We start from the raw sequence: 23,550 nt of genomic DNA, 5'->3' as shown, positions 1-23,550 counted from the left end.
TATAATACACCAGTGGAGGGGGGGGGCTCCTCGTATAATACACCAGTGGAGGGGGGGGGGCTCCTCGTATAATACACCAGTGGAGGGGGGGGGGGCTCCTCGTATAATACACCAGTGGAGGGGGGGGGGGCTCCTCGTATAATACACCAGTGGAGGGGGGGGGGGCTCCTCGTATAATACACCAGTGGAGGGGGGGGGGGGCTCCTCGAATAATACACCAGTGGAGGGGGGGGGCTCCTCGTATAATACACCAGTGGAGGGGGGGGGGCTCCTCGTATAATACACCAGTGGAGGGGGGGGGGCTCCTCGTATAATACGCCAGTGGAGGGGGGGGGCTCCTCGTATAATACGCCAGTCGAGGGGGGGGCTCCTCGTATAATACGCCAGTGGAGTGGGGGGGCGCTCCTCATATAATACGCCAGTGGAGGGAGGGGGGCTCCTCGTATAATACACCAGTGGAGGGGGGGGGCTCCTCGTATAATACACCAGAGGAGGGAGGAGGGCTCCTCGTATAATACACCAGAGGAGGGGGGGGGGGCTCCTCGTATAATACACCAGTGGAGGGGGAGGGCTCCTCGTATAATACACCAGTGGAGGGGGGCTCCTCGTATAATACACCAGTGGAGGGGGGAGCGCTCCTCGTATAATACACCAGTGGAGGGGGGGGACCTCGTATAATACACCAGTGAAGGGGGGGGGGGCTCCTCGTATAATACACCAGTGAAGGGGGGGGGGCTCCTCGTATAATACACCAGTGGAGGGGGGCTCCTCGTATAATACACCAGTGGAGGGATCCTCGTATAATACACCAGTGGAGGGGGGGGGGCTCCTCGTATAATACACCAGTGGAGGGGGGGGCGCTCCTCGTATAATACACCAGTGGAGGGGGGGGCGCTCCTCGTATAATACACCAGTGGAGGGGCGCTCCTCGTATAATACACCAGTGGAGGGGGGGGGGGGCTCCTCGTATAATACACCAGTGGAGGGGGGGGGGCTCCTCGTATAATACACCAGTGGAGGGGGGGGGGCTCCTCGTATAATACACCAGTGGAGGGCTCCTCGTATAATACACCAGTGGAGGGGGGGGGGGGCTCCTCGTATAATACACCAGTGGAGGGGGGGGGCGCTCCTCGTATAATACACCAGTGGAGGGGGGGGGGGGGCTCCTCGTATAATACACCAGTGGAGGGGGCTCCTCGTATAATACACCAGTGGAGGGGGGGGGGGGCTCCTCGTATAATACACCAGTGGAGGGGGGGGGGCTCCTCGTATAATACACCAATGGAGGGGGGGGGGCTCCTCGTATAATACACCAGTGGAGGGGGCTCCTCGTATAATACACCAGTGGAGGGGGGGGGGGGCTCCTCGAATAATACACCAGTGGAGGGGGGGGGCTCCTCGTATAATACACCAGTGGAGGGGGGGGGGCTCCTCGTATAATACACCAGTGGAGGGGGGGGGCTCCTCGTATAATACGCCAGTGGAGGGGGGGGGCTCCTCGTATAATACGCCAGTGGAGGGGGGGGGGCTCCTCGTATAATACACCAGTGAAGGGGGGGGGGGCTCCTCGTATAATACGCCAGTGGAGTGGGGGGGCGCTCCTCGTATAATACGCCAGTGGAGGGGGGGGGGGGCTCCTCGTATAATACACCAGTGGAGGGGGGGGGGGCTCCTCGTATAATACGCCAGTGGAGTGGGGGGGCGCTCCTCGTATAATACGCCAGTGGAGGGGGGGGGGCTCCTCGTATAATACGCCAGAGGAGGGAGGAGGGATCCTCGTATAATACACCAGTGGAGGGGGAGGGCTCCTCGTATAATACACCAGTGGAGGGGGGCTCCTCGTATAATACACCAGTGGAGGGCTCCTCGTATAATACGCCAGTGGAGGGGGAGGGATCCTCGTATAATACGCCAGTGGAGGGGGGGGGGGGGGCTCCTCGTATAATACGCCAGTGGAGGGAGGAGGGATCCTCGTATAATACACCAGTGGAGGGGGAGGGCTCCTCGTATAATACACCAGTGGAGGGGGGAGGGCTCCTCGTATAATACACCAGTGAAGGGGCTTCTCGTATAATACACCAGTGGAGGGGCTTCTCGTATAATACACCAGTGGAGGGGCTTCTCGTATAATACACCAGTGGAGGGGCTTCTCGTATAATACACCAGTGGAGGGGCTTCTCGTATAATACACCAGTGGAGGGGCTTCTCGTATAATACACCAGTGGAGGGGCTTCTCGTATAATACACCAGTGGAGGGGCTTCTCGTATAATACACCAGTGGAGGGGCTTCTCGTATAATACACCAGTGGAGGGGCTTCTCGTATAATACACCAGTGGAGGGGCTTCTCGTATAATACACCAGTGGAGGGGCTTCTCGTATAATACACCAGTGGAGGGGCTTCTCGTATAATACACCAGTGGAGGGGCTTCTCGTATAATACACCAGTGGAGGGGCTTCTCGTATAATACACCAGTGGAGGGGCTTCTCGTATAATACACCAGTGGAGGGGGGGGGGGGCTCCTCGTATAATACACCAGTGGAGGGGGGGGGGCTCCTCGTATAATACACCAGTGGATGGGGGGGGGGCTCCTCGTATAATACACCAGTGGAGGGGGGGGGGGCTCCTCGTATAATACACCAGTGAAGGGGGGGGGCTCCTCGTATAATACACCAGTGGAGGGGGGGGGGCTCCTCGTATAATACACCAGTGGAGGGGGGGGGGGGCTCCTCGTATAATACACCAGTGGAGGGGGGCTCCTCGTATAATACACCAGTGGAGGGATCCTCGTATAATACACCAGTGGAGGGGGGGGGGGGCTCCTCGTATAATACACCAGTGGAGGGGGGGGGGGCTCCTCGTATAATACACCAGTGGAGGGGGGGGGGGCTCCTCGTATAATACACCAGTGGAGGGGGGGGGCGCTCCTCGTATAATACACCAGTGGAGGGGGGGGCGCTCCTCGTATAATACACCAGTGGAGGGGGGGGGCGCTCCTCGTATAATACACCAGTGGAGGGGGGGCGCTCCTCGTATAATACACCAGTGGAGGGGGGGGCGCTCCTCGTATAATACACCAGTGGAGGGGGGGGCGCTCCTCGTATAATACACCAGTGGAGGGGGCTCCTCGTATAATACACCAGTGGAGGGGGGGGGGGGCTCCTCGTATAATACACCAGTGGAGGGGGGGGGCTCCTCGTATAATACACCAGTGGAGGGGGGGGGCTCCTCGTATAATACACCAGTGGAGGGGGGGGGGCTCCTCGTATAATACACCAGTGGGGGGGGGGGCTCCTCGTATAATACACCAGTGGAGGGGGGGGGGGCTCCTCGTATAATACACCAGTGGAGGGGGGGGGGGGGCTCCTCGTATAATACGCCAGTGGAGGGGGGGGGGGGCTCCTCGTATAATACGCCAGTGGAGGGGGGGGGGCTCCTCGTATAATACACCAGTGGAGGGGGGGGCTCCTCGTATAATACGCCAGTGGAGTGGGGGGGCGCTCCTCGTATAATACGCCAGTGGAGGGGGGGGGGGCTCCTCGTATAATACGCCAGTGGAGGGGGGGGGTGGCTCCTCGTATAATACACCAGAGGAGGGAGGAGGGATCCTCGTATAATACGCCAGTGGAGGGGGGGGGGGCTCCTCGTATAATACACCAGAGGAGGGAGGAGGGATCCTCGTATAATACACCAGTGGAGGGGGAGGGCTCCTCGTATAATGCGCCAGTGGAGGGGGGGGGCTACTCGTATAATACGCCAGTGGAGGGGGGGGGTTCCTCGTATAATACACCAGTGAAGGGGGGGGCTCCTCGTATAATACACCAGTGGAGGGGGGAGGGATCCTCGTATAATACACCAGTGGAGGGGGGAGGGATCCTCGTATAATACACCAGTGGAGGGGCTTCTCGTATAATACACCAGTGGAGGGGCTTCTCGTATAATACACCAGTGGAGGGGCTTCTCGTATAATACACCAGTGGAGGGGCTTCTCGTATAATACACCAGTGGAGGGGCTTCTCGTATAATACACCAGTGGAGGGGCTTCTCGTATAATACACCAGTGGAGGGGCTTCTCGTATAATACACCAGTGGAGGGGCTTCTCGTATAATACACCAGTGGAGGGGCTTCTCGTATAATACACCAGTGGAGGGGCTTCTCGTATAATACACCAGTGGAGGGGGGGGGGGCTCCTCGTATAATACACCAGTGGAGGGGGGGGGGCGGCTCCTCGTATAATACACCAGTGGAGGGGCTCCTCGTATAATACACCAGTGGAGGGGCTCCTCGTATAATACACCAGTGGAGGGGCTCCTCGTATAATACACCAGTGGAGGGGCTCCTCGTATAATACACCAGTGGAGGAGGGGGGCTCCTCGTATAATACACCAGTGGAGGGGGGGGGGGGCTCCTCGTATAATATACCAGTGGAGGGGCTTCTCGTATAATACACCAGTGAAGGGGGGGGATCCTCGTATAATACACCAGTGAAGGGGGGGGGGGGGGTGTTCCTAGTATAATACACCCGTGGAGGGGGGGGGGCTCCTCGTATAATACACCAGTGGGGGAGCTCCTCGTATAATACACCAGTGGGGGGGCTCCTCGTATAATACACCAGTGAAGGGGGGGGGCTCCTCGTATGATACACCAGTGAAGGGGGGGGGGGGGGGCTCCTCGTATAATACACCAGTGAAGGGGGGGGGGGGGGGCTCCTCGTATAATACACCAGTGAAGGGGGGGGATCCTCATATAATACACCAGTGGAGGGGGGGGGGGGGGCTCCTCGTATAATACGCCAGTGGAGGGGGGGGGCTCCTCGTATAATACACCAGTGAAGGGGGGGGGGGCTCCTCGTAAAATACACCAGTGAAGGGGGGGGGGCTCCTCGTATAATACACCAGTGGAGGGGGGGGGGCTCCTCGTATAATACACCAGTGGAGGGGGGGGGCTCCTCGTATAATACACCAGTGGAGGGAGGGGGGGGCTCCTCGTATAATACACCAGTGGAGGGGGGGGGGCTCCTCGTATAATACACCAGTGAAGGGGGGGGGGGCTCCTCGTATAATACACCAGTGAAGGGGGGGGGGGCTCCTCGTATAATACACCAGTGAAGGGGGGGGGGCTCCTCGTATAATACACCAGTGAAGGGGGGGGGGCTCCTCGTATAATACACCAGTGAAGGGGGGGGGGCTCCTCGTATAATACGCCAGTGGAGGGGGGGGGCTCCTCGCATAATACGCCAGTGGAGGGGGGGGCTCCTCGTATAATACGCCAGTGGAGGGAGGGGGGGCTCCTCGTATAATAAGCCAGTGGAGGGGGGCTCCTCGTATAATACGCCAGTGGAGAGGGGGGGGGCTCCTAGTATAATACACCAGTGGAGGGGGGGGGGTTCCTCGTATAATACGCCAGTGGAGGGGGGGGGGGCTCCTCGTATAATACGCCAGTGGAGGGGGGGGGGCTCCTCGTATAATACACCAGTGGAGGGAGGGGGGGCTCCTCGTATAATAAGCCAGTGGAGGGGGGGGGGCTCCTCGTATAATACACCAGTGGAGGGAGGGGGGCTCCTCGTATAATAAGCCAGTGGAGGGGGGGGGGCTCCTCGTATAATACACCAGTGGAGGGAGGGGGGGCTCCTCGTATAATAAGCCAGTGGAGGGAGGGGGGCTCCTCGTATAATAAGCCAGTGGAGGGGGGGGGGCTCCTAGTATAATATACCAGTGGAGGGGGGGGGGCTCCTCGTATAATACACCAGTGAAGGGGGGGGGGGGGTTCCTCGTATGATACACCAGTGGAGGGGGTGGGGCTCCTCGTATAATACACCAGTGGAGGGGGGGGGGGGGGATCCACGTATAATACACCAGTGGAGGGGGTGGGGCTCCTCGTATAATACACCAGTAGAGGGGGGGGGGCCTCCTCGTATAATACACCAGTGGAGGGGGGGGGGGCTCCTCGTATAATACACCAGTGAAGGGGGGGGGGGTTCCTCGTATAATACACCAGTAGAGGGGGTGGGGCTCCTCGTATAATACACCAGTGGAGGGGGGGGGCCTCCTCGTATAATACACCAGTGGAGGGGGGGGGGCCTCCTCGTATAATACACCAGTGAAGGGGGGGGGGGGTTCCTCGTATAATACACCAGTGGAGGGGTGGGGGGGGGGAGGGATCCACGTATAATACACCAGTAGAGGGGGTGGGGCTCCTCGTATAATACACCAGTGGAGGGGGTGGGGCTCCTCGTATAATACACCAGTGGAGGGGGGGGGCCTCCTCGTAGAATACACCAGTGGAGGGGGGAGGGATCCTCGTAGAATACACCAGTGAAGGGGGGGGGCTCCTCGTATAATACACCAGTGAAGGGGGGGGGCTCCTCGTATAATACACCAGTGAAGGGGGGGGGGCTCCTCGTATAATACACCAGTGAAGGGGGGGGGGGCTCCTCGTATAATACACCAGAGGGGGGGGGGTGTCCTCGTATAATACACCAGAGGGGGGGGGTGTCCTCGTATAATACACCAGAGGGGGGGGGTGTCCTCGTATAATACACCAGAGGGGGGGCTCCTCGTATAATACACCAGAGGGGGGGCTCCTCGTATAATACACAAATGGAGGGGGGGGGGCTCCTCGTATAATACACCAGTGGAGAGGAGGCTCCTCGTATAATACGCCAGTGGAGGGGGGCTCCTCGTATAATACGCCAGTGGAGGGAGTGGGGGGCTCCTCGTATAATACACCAGTGAAGGAGGGGGGGGGGGGGCTCCTCGTATAATACACCAGTGGGGGGGGGGGGCCTCGTATAATACACCAGTGGAGGGGAAGGGGCTCCTCGTATAATACACCAGTGGAGGAGGGCTCCTCGTATAATACACCAGTGGAGGGGGGGGGCCTCCTCGTATAATACACCAGTGGAGGGGGGGGCTCCTCGTATAATACGCCAGTGGAGGGGGTGGGGGGCTCCTCGTATAATACACAAGTGGAGGGGGTGGGGGGCTCCTCGTATAATACACAAGTGGAGGGGGGAGGGCTCCTCGTATAATACACAAGTGGAGGGGGGAGGGCTCCTCGTATAATACACCAGTGGAGGGGGGCGGCTCCTCGTATAATACACCAGTGGAGGGGGGGGGCTCCTCGTATAATACACCAGTGGAGGGGGGGGGGGCTCCTCGTATAATACACCAGTGGAGGGGGGGGGGGCTCCTCGTATAATACACCAGTGGAGGGGGGGGGGGCTCCTCGTATAATACACCAGTGGAGGGGGGGGGGGCTCCTCGAATAATACACCAGTGGAGGGGGGGGGCTCCTCGTATAATACACCAGTGGAGGGGGGGGGGCTCCTCGTATAATACACCAGTGGAGGGGGGGGGGCTCCTCGTATAATACGCCAGTGGAGGGGGGGGGCTCCTCGTATAATACGCCAGTCGAGGGGGGGGGCTCCTCGTATAATACGCCAGTGGAGTGGGGGGGCGCTCCTCGTATAATACGCCAGTGGAGGGAGGGGGGCTCCTCGTATAATACACCAGTGGAGGGGGGGGGGCTCCTCGTATAATACACCAGAGGAGGGAGGAGGGCTCCTCGTATAATACACCAGAGGAGGGGGGGGGGGCTCCTCGTATAATACACCAGTGGAGGGGGAGGGCTCCTCGTATAATACACCAGTGGAGGGGGGCTCCTCGTATAATACACCAGTGGAGGGGGGAGCGCTCCTCGTATAATACACCAGTGGAGGGGGGGGACCTCGTATAATACACCAGTGAAGGGGGGGGGGGCTCCTCGTATAATACACCAGTGAAGGGGGGGGGGCTCCTCGTATAATACACCAGTGGAGGGGGGCTCCTCGTATAATACACCAGTGGAGGGATCCTCGTATAATACACCAGTGGAGGGGGGGGGGGCTCCTCGTATAATACACCAGTGGAGGGGGGGGCGCTCCTCGTATAATACACCAGTGGAGGGGGGGGCGCTCCTCGTATAATACACCAGTGGAGGGGCGCTCCTCGTATAATACACCAGTGGAGGGGGGGGGGGGCTCCTCGTATAATACACCAGTGGAGGGGGGGGGGCTCCTCGTATAATACACCAGTGGAGGGGGGGGGGCTCCTCGTATAATACACCAGTGGAGGGCTCCTCGTATAATACACCAGTGGAGGGGGGGGGGGGCTCCTCGTATAATACACCAGTGGAGGGGGGGGGCGCTCCTCGTATAATACACCAGTGGAGGGGCGCTCCTCGTATAATACACCAGTGGAGGGGGGGGGGGGGCTCCTCGTATAATACACCAGTGGAGGGGGCTCCTCGTATAATACACCAGTGGAGGGGGGGGGGGGCTCCTCGTATAATACACCAGTGGAGGGGGGGGGGCTCCTCGTATAATACACCAATGGAGGGGGGGGGCTCCTCGTATAATACACCAGTGGAGGGGGGGGGCTCCTCGTATAATACACCAGTGGAGGGGGGGGGGGGCTCCTCGAATAATACACCAGTGGAGGGGGGGGGCTCCTCGTATAATACACCAGTGGAGGGGGGGGGGCTCCTCGTATAATACACCAGTGGAGGGGGGGGGCTCCTCGTATAATACGCCAGTGGAGGGGGGGGGCTCCTCGTATAATACGCCAGTGGAGGGGGGGGGGCTCCTCGTATAATACACCAGTGAAGGGGGGGGGGGCTCCTCGTATAATACGCCAGTGGAGTGGGGGGGCGCTCCTCGTATAATACGCCAGTGGAGGGGGGGGGGGGCTCCTCGTATAATACACCAGTGGAGGGGGGGGGGGCTCCTCGTATAATACGCCAGTGGAGTGGGGGGGCGCTCCTCGTATAATACGCCAGTGGAGGGGGGGGGGCTCCTCGTATAATACGCCAGAGGAGGGAGGAGGGATCCTCGTATAATACACCAGTGGAGGGGGAGGGCTCCTCGTATAATACACCAGTGGAGGGGGGCTCCTCGTATAATACACCAGTGGAGGGCTCCTCGTATAATACGCCAGTGGAGGGGGGGGGGCTCCTCGTATAATACGCCAGTGGAGGGGGGGGGGGGCTCCTCGTATAATACGCCAGTGGAGGGGGGGGGGGGCTCCTCGTATAATACACCAGAGGAGGGAGGAGGGATCCTCGTATAATACACCAGTGGAGGGGGAGGGCTCCTCGTATAATACACCAGTGGAGGGGGGCTCCTCGTATAATACACCAGTGGAGGGCTCCTCGTATAATACGCCAGTGGAGGGGGAGGGATCCTCGTATAATACGCCAGTGGAGGGGGGGGGGGGGGGGCTCCTCGTATAATACGCCAGTGGAGGGAGGAGGGATCCTCGTATAATACACCAGTGGAGGGGGAGGGCTCCTCGTATAATACACCAGTGGAGGGGGGAGGGCTCCTCGTATAATACACCAGTGAAGGGGCTTCTCGTATAATACACCAGTGGAGGGGCTTCTCGTATAATACACCAGTGGAGGGGCTTCTCGTATAATACACCAGTGGAGGGGCTTCTCGTATAATACACCAGTGGAGGGGCTTCTCGTATAATACACCAGTGGAGGGGCTTCTCGTATAATACACCAGTGGAGGGGCTTCTCGTATAATACACCAGTGGAGGGGCTTCTCGTATAATACACCAGTGGAGGGGCTTCTCGTATAATACACCAGTGGAGGGGCTTCTCGTATAATACACCAGTGGAGGGGCTTCTCGTATAATACACCAGTGGAGGGGCTTCTCGTATAATACACCAGTGGAGGGGCTTCTCGTATAATACACCAGTGGAGGGGCTTCTCGTATAATACACCAGTGGAGGGGCTTCTCGTATAATACACCAGTGGAGGGGCTTCTCGTATAATACACCAGTGGAGGGGCTTCTCGTATAATACACCAGTGGAGGGGCTTCTCGTATAATACACCAGTGGAGGGGCTTCTCGTATAATACACCAGTGGAGGGGCTTCTCGTATAATACACCAGTGGAGGGGCTTCTCGTATAATACACCAGTGGAGGGGCTTCTCGTATAATACACCAGTGGAGGGGCTTCTCGTATAATACACCAGTGGAGGGGCTTCTCGTATAATACACCAGTGGAGGGGCTTCTCGTATAATACACCAGTGGAGGGGCTTCTCGTATAATACACCAGTGGAGGGGCTTCTCGTATAATACACCAGTGGAGGGGCTTCTCGTATAATACACCAGTGGAGGGGCTTCTCGTATAATACACCAGTGGAGGGGCTTCTCGTATAATACACCAGTGGAGGGGCTTCTCGTATAATACACCAGTGGAGGGGCTTCTCGTATAATACACCAGTGGAGGGGCTTCTCGTATAATACACCAGTGGAGGGGCTTCTCGTATAATACACCAGTGGAGGGGGGGGGGGGCTCCTCGTATAATACACCAGTGGAGGGGGGGGGGCTCCTCGTATAATACACCAGTGGATGGGGGGGGGCTCCTCGTATAATACACCAGTGGAGGGGGGGGGGGCTCCTCGTATAATACACCAGTGGAGGGGCTCCTCGTATAATACACCAGTGGAGGGGCTCCTCGTATAATACACCAGTGGAGGGGCTCCTCGTATAATACACCAGTGGAGGGGCTCCTCGTATAATACACCAGTGGAGGAGGGGGGCTCCTCGTATAATACACCAGTGGAGGGGGGGGGGGCTCCTCGTATAATATACCAGTGGAGGGGCTTCTCGTATAATATACCAGTGGAGGGGCTTCTCGTATAATACACCAGTGAAGGGGGGGGATCCTCGTATAATACACCAGTGAAGGGGGGGGGGGGGGTGTTCCTGGTATAATACACCCGTGGAGGGGGGGGGGCTCCTCGTATAATACACCAGTGGGGGAGCTCCTCGTATAATACACCAGTGGGGGGGCTCCTCGTATAATACACCAGTGGGGGGGGGCTCCTCGTATAATACACCAGTGGAGGGGGGGGGCTCCTCGTATAATACACCAGTGGAGGGGGGGGGGGCTCCTCGTATAATACACCAGTGAAGGGGGGGGATCCTCATATAATATACCAGTGGAGGGGGGGGGGGCTCCTCGTATAATACACCAGTGGAGGGGGGAGGGATCCTCGTATAATACACCAGTGGAGGGGGGAGGGATCCTCGTATAATACACCAGTGGAGGGGGGGGGGCTCCTCGTATAATACACCAGTGAAGGGGGGTGGCTCCTCGTATAATACACCAGTGAAGGGGGGGGGGCTCCTCGTATAATACACCAGTGAAGGGGGGGGGGCTCCTCGTATAATACACCAGTGAAGGGGGGGGGGCTCCTCGTATAATACACCAGTGAAGGGGGGGGCTCCTCGTATAATACGCCAGTGGAGGGGCTCCACGTATAATACACCAGAAGAGGGGGGGGGGGGGCTCCTCGTATGATACACCAGTGGAGGGGGGGGGCTCCTCGTATAATACACCAGAGGAGGGGGGGGGCTCCTCGTATAATACACCAGTGAAGGGGGGGGAATCCTCATATAATACACCAGTGAAGGGGTGGAGGGATCCTCGTATAATACACCAGTGGAGGGGGGGGGGGCTCCTCGTATAATACACCAGTGGAGGGGGGGGGGGCTCCTCGTATAATACACCAGTGGAGGGGGGGGCTCCTCGTATAATACACCAGTGGAGGGGGGGGCTCCTCGTATAATACACCAGTGAAGGGAGGGGGGGCTCCTCGTATAATACACCAGTGAAGGGAGGGGGGGCTCCTCGTATAATACACCAGTGGAGGGGGGGGGGCTCCTCGTATAATACACCAGTGGAGGGGGGGGGGGGGCTCCTCGTATAATACACCAGTGAAGGGAGGGGGGGCTCCTCGTATAATACACCAGTGAAGGGAGGGGGGGCTCCTCGTATAATACACCAGTGAAGGGAGGGGGGGCTCCTCGTATAATACACCAGTGGAGGGGGGGGGGCTCCTCGTATAATACACCAGTGGAGGGGGGGGGGGCTCCTCGTATAATACACCAGTGAAGGGAGGGGGGCTCCTCGTATAATACACCAGTGAAGGGAGGGGGGCTCCTCGTATATTACACCAGTGGAGGGGGGGGGGCTCCTCGTATAATACACCAGTGGAGGGGGGGGGGCTCCTCGTATATTACACCAGTGAAGGGGGGGGGATCCTCATATAATACACCAGTGAAGGGGTGGAGGGATCCTCGTATAATACACCAGTGGAGGGGGGGGGGCTCCTCGTATAATACACCAGTGGAGGGGGGGGCTCCTCGTATAATACACCAGTGAAGGGAGGGGGGGCTCCTCGTATAATACACCAGTGAAGGGAGGGGGGGCTCCTCGTATAATACACCAGTGGAGGGGGGGGGGCTCCTCGTATAATACACCAGTGGAGGGGGGGGGCTCCTCGTATAATACACCAGTGGAGGGGGGGGGGCTCCTCGTATAATACGCCAGTGGAGGGGGGGGGGCTCCTCGTATAATACACCAGTGGAGGGAGGGGGGCTCCTCGTATAATACACCAGTGAAGGGGGGGGGCTCCTCGTATAATACACCAGTGAAGGGGGGGGGCTCCTCGTATAATACACCAGTGAAGGGGGGGGGGCTCCTCGTATAATACACCAGTGGAGGGGGGGGGGGCTCCTCGTATAATACACCAGTGGAGGGGGGGGGCTCCTCATATAATACACCAGTGGAGGGGGGGGGCTCCTCGTATAATACACCAGTGGAGGGGGGGGCTCCTCGTATAATACACCAGTGGAGGGGGGGCTCCTCGTATAATACACCAGTGGAGGGGGGGGGGCTCCTCGTATAATACACCAGTGGAGGGGGGGGGGGCTCCTCGTATAATACGCCAGTGGAGGGGGGGGGCTCCTCGTATAATACACCAGTGGAGGGGGGGGGGGCTCCTCGTAGAATACACCAGTGGAGGGGGGGGGCTCCTCGTATAATACGCCAGTGGAGGGGGGGGGCTCCTCGTATAATACACCAGTGGAGGGGGGGGGGCTCCTCGTATAATACACCAGTGGAGGGGGGGGGGGCTCCTCGTATAATACACCAGTGGAGGGGGGGGCGCTCCTCGTATAATACACCAGTGGAGGGGGGGGGCTCCTCGTATAATACACCAGTGGAGGGGGGGGGGCTCCTCGTATAATACACCAGTGGAGGGGGGGGGGCTCCTCGTATAATACACCAGTGGAGGGGGGGGGGGCTCCTCGTATAATACACCAGTGGAGGGGGGCTCCCCTTGTAATACACCGGGGGGGGGGGTGTCTCCCCTTGTAATACACCGGGGGGGGGGGGGGCTGCCCTATTCCCGACCCTCACCAGCTCCAGCCGCAGCGCCTCCATCTTGTCCTCCAGGTTCCGGCTCCCCCGGCGGCAGCCCCTCATCCTCGGCTCCTCTCTCATCCAGCGCAGCAGGCCCTCCGGGGTCTTCCTGCCCACCTTGCTCTCCAAGTCCCGCAGGTCCGGAGCGGCCTCCATGACACCGCACTCAGGTCTGCTCCACCTGCACAGCCGACAGCGCCGTAATGTGCAGAGTATGAGCGCACGCGTGCGCTACTGATGTCAGCCGGCAGAGGGCGCGCGCGAGCAATGCAGCCGCCGTAATGTGCGCAGTGAGGCCAAACCAGTGAGCGGAGGGGGGGGGGGGGGGGTGTAGAGTGCTGCAGGGTGGATGGTTTGCTCCTGTGACGTCACGCGTGAGATTAGTTTGGAGGAAATGATGAGATTGGGATCAGAGGTCGCAGGTCACTAGGTCATATTTGTGGGCTGTGGCATTTTATTCCAGTCTTATTCTCAGTGATCAGCGCCTGGCAGACACCAGGGAGCCATGGCTTCTCAGTGTGCAACTAGGGCGGTACAGGCCTCGGCCCAGGGAGGGGCAATGTCAGCACCTGTGTCCAGGACCGCTGTGCTGCAGCCTCCAATCCCTGCCATGATGACTCGAGGCCGGCAGGGAGGGGAGGAGGTCGGCGGTGAAGGGAGGAGGATGGCGGTGAAGGGAGGAGGATGGCGGTGAAGGGAGGAGGCTGGCGGTGAAGGGAGGAGGCTGGCGGTGAAGGGAGGAGGCCGGCGGGGAGGGGAGGAGGCTGGCGGTGAAGGGACGAGGCTGGCGGTGAAGGGAGGAGGCCGGCGGTGAAGGGAGGAGGCCACAGGGGAGGATGCCGGCGGGGCGGGGAGGGGAAGAGGCCGGCGTTGAAGGGAGGAGGGCGGAGGGGTGGAGGTGGGCTGGGAGGGGAGGAGGTCGGCGGTGAAGGGAGGATGCCGGAGGGGTGGAGGTGGGCGGGGAGGGGAAGAGGCCGGCGGTGAAGGGAGGAGGCCGGAGAGGAGGATGCTTGAGGGGTGGAGGTGGGCGGGGAGGAGGCCGCTGTGAAGGGAGGAGGCCGGAGAGGAGGATGCTGGAGGGGTGGAGGTGGGCGGGGAGGAGGCCGCTGTGAAGGGAGGAGGCCGGAGAGGAGGATGCCGGAGGGGTGGAGGTGGGCGGGGAGGAGGCCGCTGTGAAGGGAGGAGGCCGGAGAGGAGGATGCCGGAGGGGTGGAGGTGGGCGGGGAGGAGGCCGCTGTGAAGGGAGGAGGCCGGAGAGGAGGATGCTGGAGGGGTGGAGGTGGGCGGGGAGGAGGCCGCTGTGAAGGGAGGAGGCCGGAGAGGAGGATGCCGGAGGGGTGGAGGTGGGCGGGGAGGAGGCCGCTGTGAAGGGAGGAGGCCGGAGAGGAGGATGCCAGAGGGGTGGAGGTAGGCGGGGAGGAGGCCGGAGGGGAGGATGCCAGAGGGGTGGAGGTGGGCGGGGAGGGGAGGAGGCCAGCGGGGAGGGGAAGAGGCCGGCGGTGAAGGGAGGATGCCGGAGGGGTGGAGGCCGGCGGGGAGGGGAGGAGGCCAGCGGTGAAGGTAGGAGGCCGGAGGGGAGGATGCCGGAGGGGTGGAGGTGGGCTGGGAGGGGAGGAGGCCGGAGGGGAGGATGCCGGAGGGGTGAAGGTGGGCGAGAACGGTGGGGAGGGGAGGAGGCCGGAGGGGAGGATGCTGGAGGGGTGGAGGTGGGAGGGGAAGAGGCCGAGGCCAGTGGTGAGGGGTAGAGGCCGAAAGGGAGGGAAAAAGGCCTGCGGTGAGGGGAGGAGGCCGGCGGTGAAGGGAGGATGCCGGCGGTGAAGGGAGGATGCCGGAGGGGAGGGGGCAGGCCCAGGCGGAAGGACGTATAACGGAGGGGGACGTGGGGAATAATAATTTGTACTCACCCCTCCCCGCACAGGTAGTCAGCTGCACTGAGCTATTGGACAGCGGCTGCCGGGACTGAGAGACAGGACATCCCCCGACCAGTGACAGCGGCTGCCGGGACTGAGAGACAGGACATCCCCCGACCAGTGACAGCGGCTGCCGGGACTGAGAGACAGGACATCCCCCGACCAGTGACTGCAGCTGCCGGGACTGAGAGACAGGACATCCCCCGACCAGTGACAGCGGCTGCCGGGACTGAGAGACAGGACATCCCCCGACCAGTGACTGCAGCTGCCGGTACTGAGAGACAGGACATCCCCCGACCAGTGACAGCGGCTGCCGGGACTGAGAGACAGGACATCCCCCGACCAGTGACAGCGGCTGCCGGGACTGAGAGACAGGACATCCCCCGACCAGTGACAGCGGCTGCCGGGACTGAGAGACAGGACATCCCCCGACCAGTGACTGCAGCTGCCGGTACTGAGAGACAGGACATCCCCCGACCAGTGACAGCGGCTGCCGGGACTGAGAGACAGGTCATCCCCCGACCAGTGACTGCAGCTGCCGGTACTGAGAGACAGGACATCCCCCGACCAGTGACAGCGGCTGCCGGGACTGAGAGACAGGTCATCCCCCGACCAGTGACAGCGGCTGCCGGGACTGAGAGACAGGACATCCCCCGACCAGTGACTGCAGCTGCCGGTACTGAGAGACAGGACATCCCCCGACCAGTGACAGCGGCTGCCGGGACTGAGAGACAGGACATCCCCCGACCAGTGACAGCGGCTGCCGGGACTGAGAGACAGGTCATCCCCCGACCAGTGACAGCGGCTGCCGGGACTGAGAGACAGGACATCCCCCGACCAGTGACAGCGGCTGCCGGGACTGAGAGACAGGACATCCCCCGACCAGTGACAGCGGCTGCCGGGACTGAGAGACAGATCATCCCCCGACCAGTGACAGCGGCTGCCGGGACTGAGAGACAGGACATCCCCCGACCAGTGACAGCGGCGGCCGGGACTGAGAGACAGGACATCCCCCGACCAGTGACAGCGGCTGCCGGGACTGAGAGACAGGTCATCCCCCGACCAGTGACTGCAGCTGCCGGTACTGAGAGACAGGACATCCCCCGACCAGTGACAGCGGCTGCCGGGACTGAGAGACAGGTCATCCCCCGACCAGTGACTGCAGCTGCCGGTACTGAGAGACAGGACATCCCCCGACCAGTGACAGCGGCTGCCGGGACTGAGAGACAGGTCATCCCCCGACCAGTGACTGCAGCTGCCGGTACTGAGAGACAGGACATCCCCCGACCAGTGACAGCGGCTGCCGGGACTGAGAGACAGGTCATCCCCCGACCAGTGACAGCGGCTGCCGGGACTGAGAGACAGGACATCCCCCGACCAGTGACTGCAGCTGCCGGTACTGAGAGACAGGACATCCCCCGACCAGTGACAGCGGCTGCCGGGACTGAGAGACAGGACATCCCCCGACCAGTGACAGCGGCTGCCGGGACTGAGAGACAGGTCATCCCCCGACCAGTGACAGCGGCTGCCGGGACTGAGAGACAGGACATCCCCCGACCAGTGACAGCGGCTGCCGGGACTGAGAGACAGGACATCCCCCGACCAGTGACAGCGGCTGCCGGGACTGAGAGACAGATCATCCCCCGACCAGTGACAGCGGCTGCCGGGACTGAGAGACAGGACATCCCCCGACCAGTGACAGCGGCGGCCGGGACTGAGAGACAGGACATCCCCCGACCAGTGACAGCGGCTGCCGGGACTGAGAGACAGGTCATCCCCCGACCAGTGACTGCAGCTGCCGGTACTGAGAGACAGGACATCCCCCGACCAGTGACAGCGGCTGCCGGGACTGAGAGACAGGACATCCCCCGACCAGTGACAGCGGCTGCCGGGACTGAGAGACAGGACATCCCCCGACCAGTGACAGCGGCTGCCGGGACTGAGAGACAGGACATCCCCCGACCAGTGACAGCGGCTGCCGGGACTGAGAGACAGGACATCCCCCGACCAGTGACTGCAGCTGCCGGGACTGAGAGACAGGACATCCCCCGACCAGTGACTGCAGCTGCCGGGACTGAGAGACAGGACATCCCCCGACCAGTGACAGCGGCTGCCGGGACTGAGAGACAGGACATCCCCCGACCAGTGACAGCGGCTGCCGGGACTGAGAGACAGGTCATCCCCCGACCAGTGACTGCAGCTGCCGGGACTGAGAGACAGGTCATCCCCCGACCAGTGACAGCGGCTGCCGGGACTGAGAGACAGGTCATCCCCCGACCAGTGACTGCAGCTGCCGGGACTGAGAGACAGGACATCCCCCGACCAGTGACAGCGGCTGCCGGGACTGAGAGACAGGACATCCCCCGACCAGTGACAGCGGCTGCCGGGACTGAGAGACAGGACATCCCCCGACCAGTGACAGCGGCTGCCGGGACTGAGAGACAGGACATCCCCCGACCAGTGACTGCAGCTGCCGGGACTGAGAGACAGGACATCCCCCGACCAGTGACTGCAGCTGCCGGGACTGAGAGACAGGACATCCCCCGACCAGTGACTGCAGCTGCCGGGACTGAGAGACAGGACATCCCCCGACCAGTGACTGCAGCTGCCGGGACTGAGAGACAGGACATCCCCCGACCAGTGACTGCGGCTGCCCGGGACTGAGAGACAGGACATCCCCCGACCAGTGACAGCGGCTGCCGGGACTGAGAGACAGGACATCCCCCGACCAGTGACAGCGGCTGCCGGGACTGAGAGACAGGACATCCCCCGACCAGTGACAGCGGCTGCCGGGACTGAGAGACAGGACATCCCCCGACCAGTGACTGCGGCTGCCCGGGACTGAGAGACAGGACATCCCCCGACCAGTGACTGCGGCTGCCCGGGAATGACAAACAGGACACCCTCGACAAGCGACATTGCATTCCACTGTTGCTTCCTCACACCCCCAGAAGAAGGAACGGCGAAACTCGTGTCGGAGTGGAGGGATGCGGCTCCTACTCACATTTCACCCGTATAACCAGCATATTGAATGTTTAGGTAATATAGCCATATTCTCATGTTTATACTGGTATAGGTATAATTGGCTGGGCTAATGCGTTTTTTCGATCTCTGATGCACTTCGTTTATTTGGGCAATTTACACTATACAAGCTGCAAATAAAGATACGTACAAAGATAAATGAAAATGTACATTTCTGCCCCAGTAAATTTTGCTGGGAACAATTTTTTCAACCCCATGCCTTCTTTTGAGTATATATATATACTGCTCAAAAAAATACAGGGAACACTTAAACCACAGAATATAACTCCAAGTAAATGAAACTTCTGTGAAATCAAACTGTCCACTTAGGAAGCAACACTGACAATCAATCTCACCTGCTGTTCATAGAATCATAGAATGGTAGAGTTGGAAGGGACCTCCTGGGTCATCTGGTCCAACCCCCTGCTCAAAGCAGGATTCACTAGATCATCTCAGACAGATGTCTGTCCAGCCTCTGTTTGAAGACGTCCATTGAAGGGGAACTCACCACCTCTCGTGGCAGCCTGTTCCACTCATTAATCACCCTAACTGTCAAAAAGTTTTTTCTAATATCTAATCTGTGTCTCCTCCCATTTAGTTTCATCCCGTTGCTTCTAGTCTTTCCTTGTGCAAATGAGAATAAAGATGATCCTTCTACAATGTGACAGCCCTTGACATATTTGTAGACAGCTATTAAGTCTCCTCTCAGTCTTCTTTTTTGCAAGCTAAACATTCCCAAATCCTGCAACCGTTCCTCATAGGACATGGTTTGCAGACCAGTCACCATTCTGGTCGCTCTTCTCTGAACTTGCTCCAGTTTGTCGATGTCTTTTTTAGAATGTGGTGCCCAAAACTGTACACAGTATTCCAGATGAGGTCTGACCAAAGAGGAGTAAAGACCGATAATGACTTCACGTGATCTAGACTGTATGCTTCTGTTAATACATCCCAGAATTGTATTTGCCTTTTTTGCTGCTGCATCACACTGTTGACTCATGTTCAGTCTATGATCTATTAGTATACCTAAGTCTTTTTCACATGTACTGTTGCTTAGCTCTATTCCTCCCATTCTGTATATGCTTTTTTCATTTTTATTGCCCAGATGTAGTACTTTGCATTTCTCCCTGTTATAAACCATTCTGTTGTTTGCTGCCCACTGCTCCAGTTTATTTAGGTCTTTTTGAATCCTCTCTCTCTCTTCTCTAGTATTAGCTATCCCTCCTAGCTTTGTGTCATCAGCAAATTTAATCAGTTTACCCCCAATTCCTTCATCTAAATCATTGATAAAGATGTTGAACAATACAGGTCCCAGGACGGAGCCCTGTGGTACCCCACTTGAGACATTCATCCAGCTGGATGTGAAGCCATTTACAACCACCCTTTGAGTCCGATCACCGAGCCAGTTATGAATCCACCTAACAGTTGCCTGGTCCATTGCATACTTGGTCATTTTTTCAATAAGGATGGTGTGAGATACTTTGTCAAATGCTTTGCTGAAGTCAAGATATACTATATCTACAGCATTTCCCTGATCCACCCAGTCAGTGATTCTGTCATAGAAGGAAATTAAGTTAGTCTGACATGACTTGTTAGTTACAAACCCATGCTGACTCTGGTTAATCACTTCATTCTTATCCATGTACTTACCTACATGTTGTTTAATAATTTGTTCAAAGATCTTTCCTGGTATAGAAGTCAGACTCACCGGCCTATAGTTCCCTGGGTCCACCTTCTTCCCCTTTTTGAAGATAGGAACAACATTTGCTCTTCTCCAGTCTTCTGGGACTTCTCCTGTTCTCCAAGAATTTTCAAAGATTATGGAGAGTGGTTCTAAAATTTCTTCTACGATCTCCTTCAGTACTCTGGGGTGTAATTCATCTGGACCTGGAGACTTGAACTCATTTATGTTAGCTAAATATTCCCTCACAAACTTTCTGTTTACAGATAACTTGGATTCCTCTATTCCTTTAAAAGGACAGTGAAGATCAGTTGATGTTACATTTTCTTTCTGAGAGAAAACAGATGCAAAATAGGAATTAAAAAGTTCGGCCTTCTCAACATCCTCTCTTACCATTTCTCCATTTTCATCCTGTAGAAATCCTATAGCATCTTTGACTTTTCTTTTACTTTTGACATACCCCCAAAATCCTTTTTATTGCTTTTGACATCTCTTGCAAGCCTTAATTCATTGTCAGCTTTAGCTAACCTGATACTTGCCCTGCAGGATCTGCAGACTGCATTATAATCTTCTTTAGATATGCCTCCCTCTTTCCATTTAATAAACATTTCTTTCTTTCTTTTTAGCATGTGTTTAAGTTCTGTGTTCATCCATCCTGGTTTCCTTAAATGCTTCCCATTCTTCCTACTTTTCGGGATTGTTAACGATTGTGCTTTGAGAATCTCATTTTTAAAAATTTCCCATCCTTCCTGGACATTTTTGTCCTTAAGGACATCCAGCCATTGGATCCCTCCTATTCTCTTTCTGAGTCTCTTAAAATCTGCCTTTCTAAAATCTAACCTTGAAGTTTGAGTCTTCACATGTCTTCCTCCTCTAGTTATCCAGAATTCTATAATAGCATGATCGCTGCCTCCTAGGGTCCCAGCCACCTTTACCTCCTCAACCATTTCCTCCCTGTTTATAAGGATTAGATCCAAAGTAGCAGATCCCCTTGTTTTCTCCCCTACCTTTTGGAAGATAAAGTTGTCAGCAAGAGAGGATAAGAATTTGCTTGACCTGTTAGTTTTACTTGAGAGAGATTCCCAACAAATGTCTGGATAGTTGAAATCTCCCATGACCACTACGTCATATTTTTTGGAGAACTTGGTCATTTGATACATAAAGAGTTCATCCATATCTTCAGCTTGCCCAGGTGGCCTGTAGTAAATGCCTACAATGGTGTCCTTTCCGTTGTTCTCTCCTTGTATTCTTACCCAGACAGTTCCCACAGAACTCCCAGTCTCTGAAGCTTCAGTCTCTGTGCAGATATACGCTTTTCTAACATACAATGCAACACCTCCTCCTCGTTTATCAAGTCTGTTTCTTGCAGATAAGTTGTATCCTTTTAGCCTTTTATTCCAATCATGTGTATCGTCCCACCAAGTTTCAGTGATTCCAATGACATCATATTCCTTTTCCTGCATTAGTAGTTCCAATTCTCCTTGTTTGTTGCCCATGCTTTGTGCATTTGTATAAAAACATTTTAGTTTGTGATTGGTTTCTCTTCCTCCCATATTTTTATTATTTAGATTTTTTTGTCTTTGTTCTTCTTTTCCACTTCCAGTAGCAGAGATCTCAATAGTATTTGTCAGCTGTATGGCTTTTTCTGGCCTTTTGCTTCCCTTCCCACATTGTTCTAGTTTAAAGCTCTTCTGATGAGTGTAGCAAGGCGACTTCCAAATACATGTTTTCCAGTCTTCGTAAGGTGCACCCCATCTCTAGCAAGTAGTCCATCGTATAGGTAATTCATTCCGTGATCCAGAAATCCAAATCCTTGTTGACGGCACCATCGACGTAGCCAGTTGTTCACCTGTAGAATCTTATTCCACCTCATTGTTCCAAGGCCATCCACTGGGAGGATGGATGAGAAGACCACCTGCGCTCCCAATTCTTTCACTTTCTTGCCTAAGTCTTCAAAGTCACTGCAGATGGTTTCCAGGTCCTTTCTTGCGGTGTCATTTGTCCCCACATGTATTAGCAGGAATGGGTAGTGATCTGTAGGTCTGAAGAGTCTTGATATCCTGTCAGACACATCTTTAATTTTTGCTCCTGGAAGACAGCACATTTCTCTTGAGGTTATGTCTGGTCTGCAGATAGCGGCCTCTGTTCCTCTTAACAGGGAATCCCCCATGACCACCACTCTCCGTTTTTTCTTCACAACATTCTTCTTTCTCCATCCAGGAGGATTCTGAGGGCTTACAAGGTTATTCATTGCTGGCAAAGTCTTATCTTGCTGTATTTCTTCATGGTTCTCCTGCGTGAGAGCCTGGTACTGGTTCCTGAGCAGTATGGGTGCTGACTGCCTCTCTATCCTCCTGCTTCTGTGGTCACAGGCTTCCATTCCTCTGTTTCCTCAGGTGCAGTTCGAATTTCTTCTCTTTCTGTGTCATGAAGAGATAATTCTGCTCTGTCTAAGAACTCTTCACCTTCCTTAATGATTTTCAAGGTAGTTAACCTCTCTTCTAGATTTCGCAACTTTTCCTCCAACAGGGACACAAGCTGCATTTCTGGCATGTGAAGTTTGGCTTTTCCACTGGCAAGTCTGTGAACATGTAGCAGGATATGCAGCTCACCAAATGGCTCCTGGACTCTTCCATGTTCTTACTGTTAATGTTCTGAAAACAGTGAAAAAAGCTTCAAAATGCGGTTTACCGATGTCCTCTTTTCAGCTCCAACAGCCAAAATCCAGTGTTCTTTGAGCTCGCGGAGACTCTTCACTTACCCCAAAATGCAGTGGGAATATGCAAATTATCTCCTCAGGACTCCTCCCCTGGTTTTAGTGCAAATGGAATAGGCAATAGATGGAAATTATTGGCAATTATTAAGACCCCCTCAATAAAGGAGTGGTCCTGCAGGTGGGGACCACAGACCACATCTCAGTACCAATGCTTTCTGGCTGATGTTTTGGTCACTTTTGAATGTTGGTTGTGCTTTCACACTCGTGGTAGCATGAGACGGACTCTACAACCCACGGAAGTTGCTCAGGTAGTGCAGCTCATCCAGGATGGCACATCAATGCGAGCTGTGGCAAGAAGGTTTGCTGTGTCTGTCAGCGTAGTGTCCAGAGGCTGGAGGCGCTACCAGAAGACAGGCCAGTACACCAGGAGACGTGGAGGGGGCCGTAGGAGGGCAACAACCCAGCAGCAGGACCGCTACCTCCGCATTTGTGCAAGGAGGAACAGGAGCAGCACTGCCAGAGCCCTGCAAAATGACCTCCAGCAGGCCACAAATGTGCATGTGTCTGCACAAACAGTTAGAAACCGACTCCATGAGGGTGGTATGAGGGCCCGACGTCCACAGATGGGGGTTGTGCTCACAGCCCAACACCGTGCAGGACGCTTGGCATTTGCCACAGAACACCAGAATTGGCAAACTGGCCACTGGCGCCCTGTGCTCTTCACAGATGAAAGCAGGTTCACACTGAGCACATGTGACAGACGTGACAGAGTCTGGAGACGCCGTGGAGAGCGATCTGCTGCCTGCAACATCCTTCAGCATGACCGGTTTGGCCGTGGGTCAGTAATGGTGTGGGGTGGCATTTCTTTGGAGGGCCGCACAGCCCTCCATGTGCTCGCCAGAGGTAGCCTGACTGCCATTAGGTACCGAGATGAGATCCTTAGACCCCTTGTGAGACCATA

At 56.8% G+C, this 23,550-nt stretch overlaps 1 protein-coding gene across 1 annotated transcript in view; it reads right to left on the bottom strand.

Annotated features, from left to right (window-relative positions):
• LURAP1 (leucine rich adaptor protein 1) overlaps positions 1 to 13,539 on the bottom strand; it is a 48,395-nt gene extending 34,856 nt beyond the window's left edge. The window contains exon 1 of the mRNA XM_073644051.1: positions 13,262 to 13,539. Coding sequence (XP_073500152.1) covers positions 13,262 to 13,420 — 159 coding nt within the window. The 5' untranslated portion in view covers positions 13,421 to 13,539. The remainder of the gene's footprint in view (positions 1 to 13,261) is intronic.
• Between the last annotated feature and the right edge of the window lie 10,011 nt (positions 13,540 to 23,550).

Source organism: Phyllobates terribilis, unplaced genomic scaffold, assembly GCF_046119375.1.
Source record: "Phyllobates terribilis strain yellow unplaced genomic scaffold, ASM4611937v1 Scaffold_8__6_contigs__length_399053987, whole genome shotgun sequence".
Lineage (NCBI taxonomy): Eukaryota > Metazoa > Chordata > Amphibia > Anura > Dendrobatidae > Phyllobates > Phyllobates terribilis.
Note: the sequence above shows the minus strand (reverse complement) of the source record. Positions and strands in the feature narration are given on the sequence as shown.